The sequence below is a fragment of the Pteropus vampyrus genome, unplaced genomic scaffold (assembly GCF_000151845.1).
Source record: "Pteropus vampyrus isolate Shadow unplaced genomic scaffold, Pvam_2.0 Scaffold105, whole genome shotgun sequence".
Lineage (NCBI taxonomy): Eukaryota > Metazoa > Chordata > Mammalia > Chiroptera > Pteropodidae > Pteropus > Pteropus vampyrus.
This window is the reverse complement of record NW_011888886.1, coordinates 1585675-1589679: the sequence shown is the minus strand read 5'-3', so window position 1 is coordinate 1589679 and position 4005 is coordinate 1585675. Positions and strand designations below refer to the sequence as shown.

The 4005-nt window shown below is 49.3% G+C and overlaps 1 protein-coding gene across 1 annotated transcript in view; it reads right to left on the bottom strand.

The window, feature by feature from the left end:
• The window catches only part of ASAP2 (ArfGAP with SH3 domain, ankyrin repeat and PH domain 2), a 115237-nt gene that overhangs the window by 67676 nt on the left and 43556 nt on the right, over positions 1–4005 (bottom strand). The window contains exons 4-5 of the mRNA XM_023533604.1: positions 3391–3465; positions 410–459 (exon numbers count right to left, since the gene is read on the bottom strand). Coding sequence (XP_023389372.1) covers positions 410–459; positions 3391–3465 — 125 coding nt within the window. The remainder of the gene's footprint in view (positions 1–409; positions 460–3390; positions 3466–4005) is intronic.

Genomic DNA, 4005 nt, shown 5'->3' with positions numbered 1-4005 from the left:
CTAAGAGCAGATGGTTTTCGCGAATCAGCAGGAAGATGGAGTCTGAAAACTGCCGCTGTCACCCACGGTGATAAAATGAGGAAGATGTTTACAAGAAAAAGGAGGGAAACACTTCTTGAGAGAAACTGGCCTTAACTTCCTTTCATTAACTTCCCTGACAATGACGTTCTGTAACCATTCGGACATAATAAAAGAGACGAGGAAACACACGTTTAGAAGTTAACATCGCCGAATTTAGACGCCGGGTATGAAAACATCTGGCATTGTAATGAACCACAGCAACACAGTTTTAGGTGAATTCTTTTCTGGATTAAGGTTTACTTAGACAAAACCTTTAAGCGATAAAAGCTCAATTTAGAATTGAAATCTCAAATTACCTATGTTTATTTTTTAAAAGGAAAACACTCACATTTTGGTTTCGTAGTCCTTCCAAGCTTTATCAAAAGGCTTTTTCAGATCCTATAAACAGAGAGGCATAAATTAAACCAGAGTAACCATTAACTTCCAGGTAAGATAAACTGACTTATCCCTAGACCGGCCCCTGAAAGGATCATTAATTTCTGTAACAAATGACGTCTGTGATTCCATGAAAAAATAAAAAGCTTAGAGCACAAGTTTTCAATTAGAGTAATGATGGCATTTTCTTTCTTTCTTTGAAAAACAAAAACAAAAACGAAACTTTAGTATAGAATATATACACCAAATGCAAATAGAAGAGAGAGAGAGAGAATCATACACGACAAGAATTATATCGTGGCCCGTCTCATTTCACCTAGGGTTATTCTGAAATTAAACCCAGAAAGACATAACATTTAATCTGCAAGTGTTTCAGTATCTCTTCTCTCAAAGGAAAGGACTCTGACTTGTTCTATTAATACACGGATCTCCCCAAACCCATGGAACCCTGATCTGGGTCCCAGCAGTGAGAATATGGGAGCCATTATCTTCTGACGTTTCCCAGTTCCACTTGTCCGCCTGGACCTTAGGGCTTCATACTCTGATGAAGCTTGGCTCAAAAGCACTGAGCCTCGAGGAATGCATCGCGGAGTTCCCACCTATTCACGCTACCTTTACCGGCATTCTTTTGGGAGCGAGATCTCCTTTTCAGGGGGCGGGGCTGCTGCTGCTGCTGCTGCTGATTATTATTTTGGCTCTTTGTTGGCCTTATGACAAGGCCAGAGCGCCATAGCCTTATCATCATCATCATCATCATCATCGTCATCATCATCATTATGGCTCTTTGTTGGCCTTATGACAAAGCCAGAGCACCGCAGCCTGGCATCTGAGGCCCTCTGCAATCTGGCCCTTCCTGTCAGTGGCACGTCCCGCTCTGCACATCCGCTGCCTCGTGGCTTCGAGCTACACTGAAAGCTTCAGGCGCAGTGCTGTTGTGCGTCCACGTATCTGTATGGCTTCCCTCTGCCTTGCATGCCCTTCCCTCCCGTTTTTCTGGCTGGCTCGGCTGATGTGTCCTCCAGGCCCCAAGACGGCTATGGGTCAGACCCCTCACTGTCCTAGCGGCTCTTCCTGGCGCACTGTGCAAGGGAGACACGAGAGGTCTCTGCACAAGTCCCTGAGGTCGGCCAAGCTGCACTTCTGGATGTGCCCAGACGCGACCCGGGAATCACGTGCGGATCCAAGCACAGAACTCGGCCTCCTAAGAGTGCGGGCACATCTGTTTGTGACAGTGCCATGCAAAAGCAACTTAGTGCTTAGCATCTGGCACCCAAATGCCCTCCGAGCCCTGACTGCTCCTCACTCACACGCTCGTGGAACACAGGGCTCAAGTGTTTACACGTGGCACCTCCTACACGACGAATAGCCTCTGGGGGACAGAAAAATGGAGCCGGCTCGAGCCTCCCTGGTGCCAACTCTTCCCTGCAGGAAATCACATCCCGGTGAGGGTGCTGCTCCCAGGGGTCGGCCAGTGACGCATCGGCGGGAAAACCAGACCTCTCCACGCAGGCTTCCCTGCTCGACTGACGGGGCCCAAAGATGGTTTAGTTCTCCGAAGAGCTCGCCCCGCTCCCCTTACTGTGTCTGGAGCACCAGCAGGCTTAACGGTGGTGCCAAGATGGCAGATCAAGGGACAGCGTGGCAGCCAGAGGCCGTCCTGCCACCCCAGTAAGGATATGTGAACACAGCGGCTGCCCTGACGGCCGCGTGACTGTGATTCCGCAAACGCTGTCCCCCAACGAGCAGGACTTGTCATACCCCTTTCACTCCTTTGAGGTCGCCCTTCAGCAAACTGTCCAGAGGGAAGGAGATGATGTTGTTCATATTCTGAATCTAAAAAACAAAAACAAAAACGAAACTTTATTATAGAATATATACACCAAATGCAAATAGAAGAGAGAGAGAATCATACACAACAAGAATTAGCTCGTGGCCCGTCTCATTTCACCTAGGATTATTCTGAAATTAAACCCAGAAAGACATAGCATTTAATCTGCAAGTGTTTCAGTATTTCTTCTCTCAAAGGAAAGGACTCTGACTTGTTCTATTAATACACGGATCTCCCCGAACCCATGGAACCCTGATCTGGGTCCCAGCAGTGAGAATATGGGAGCCATTATCTTCTGACGTTTCCCAGTTCCACTTGTCCGCCTGGACCTTAGGGCTTCATACTCTGAGGAAGCTTGGCTCAAAAGTACTGAGCCAAGACGGCTATGGGTCAGACCCCTCTCACTGTCCTAGCGGCTCTTCCTGGCGCACTGTGCGAGGGAGACACGAGAGGTCTCTGCACAAGTCCCTGAGGTCGGCCAAGCTGCACTTCTGGATGTGCCCGGACGCGACCCAGGAATCACGTGCAGATCCAAGCACAGAACTCGGCCTCCTAAGAGCATGGGCACGTCTGTGACAGTGCCATGCAAAAGTGACTTAGTGCTCAGCATCTGGCACCCAAATGCCCCCCGAGCCCTGACTGCTCCTCACTCACACGCTCGTGGAACACAGGGGCTCAAGTGTTTACACGTGGCACCTCCTACACAACGAACAGCCTCTGGGGGACAGAAAAATGGAGCCGGCTTGAGCCTCCCTGGTGCCAGCTCTTCCCCGCAGGAAACCGCATCCTGGTAAGGGTGCTGTTCCCAGGGGTCGGCCAGTGACACGTCGGCGGGAAAACCAGACCTCTCCACGCAGGCTTCCCTGCTCGACTGACGGGGCCCAAAGATGGTTTAGTTCTCCGAAGAGCTCGCCCCGCTCCCCTTACTGTGTCTGGAGCACCAGCAGGCTTAACGGTGGTGCCAGGATGGCAGATCAAGGGACAGCGTGGCAGCCAGAGGCCGTCCTGCCACCCCAGTAAGGATATGGGAACACAGCGGCTGCCCTGACGGCCGCGTGACTGTGATTCCGCAAACGCTGTCCCCCAACGAGCAGAACTTGTCATACCCCTTTCACTCCTTTGAGGTCGCCCTTCAGCAAACTGTCCAGAGGGAAGGAGATGATGTTGTTCATATTCTGAATCTAAAAAACAAAAACAGAGAATATTCTCATTCGATTTCCTTTTTAAGCTAAAGGTAGGACAGCAAGGATGTTGGAGACCATTAGGTGATAATTAACCTTCACTTCAAACCTGACTAGCACAGGAATGATGATGGCCTTATCCATTCCTACTTACGTTCTTTGTAGAGATTTCATCTCACAAATGAATACATAACTAGTGACAAATCTACATCTGTTATTTTCCATAATAACAACCTTCATTGTTAAGCTATCAACTTTGTGAAGAGATAATCATTACAATAATTTTTTTTCCCCCAAAAATAATCCGTGAGTGAACCACTTAAAGACACCGGGAGAGAAGGGGACACCGCTTTCTCCTCTCACTCATGGCTCCACTGAGGACCTGCGGCTTGCTTCGCTCAGCTCTTGGCCCCCATGACCCCGTCTCCCTATCACAGTCTCCAACAGGGGGACCAAGAGGAAGAACAGAAGTAGGGGCTTCCGTCTCCTATGAATGTGTATGAGTGACTGCTGAACGAGAATGACAAAATGAGTGTGTGA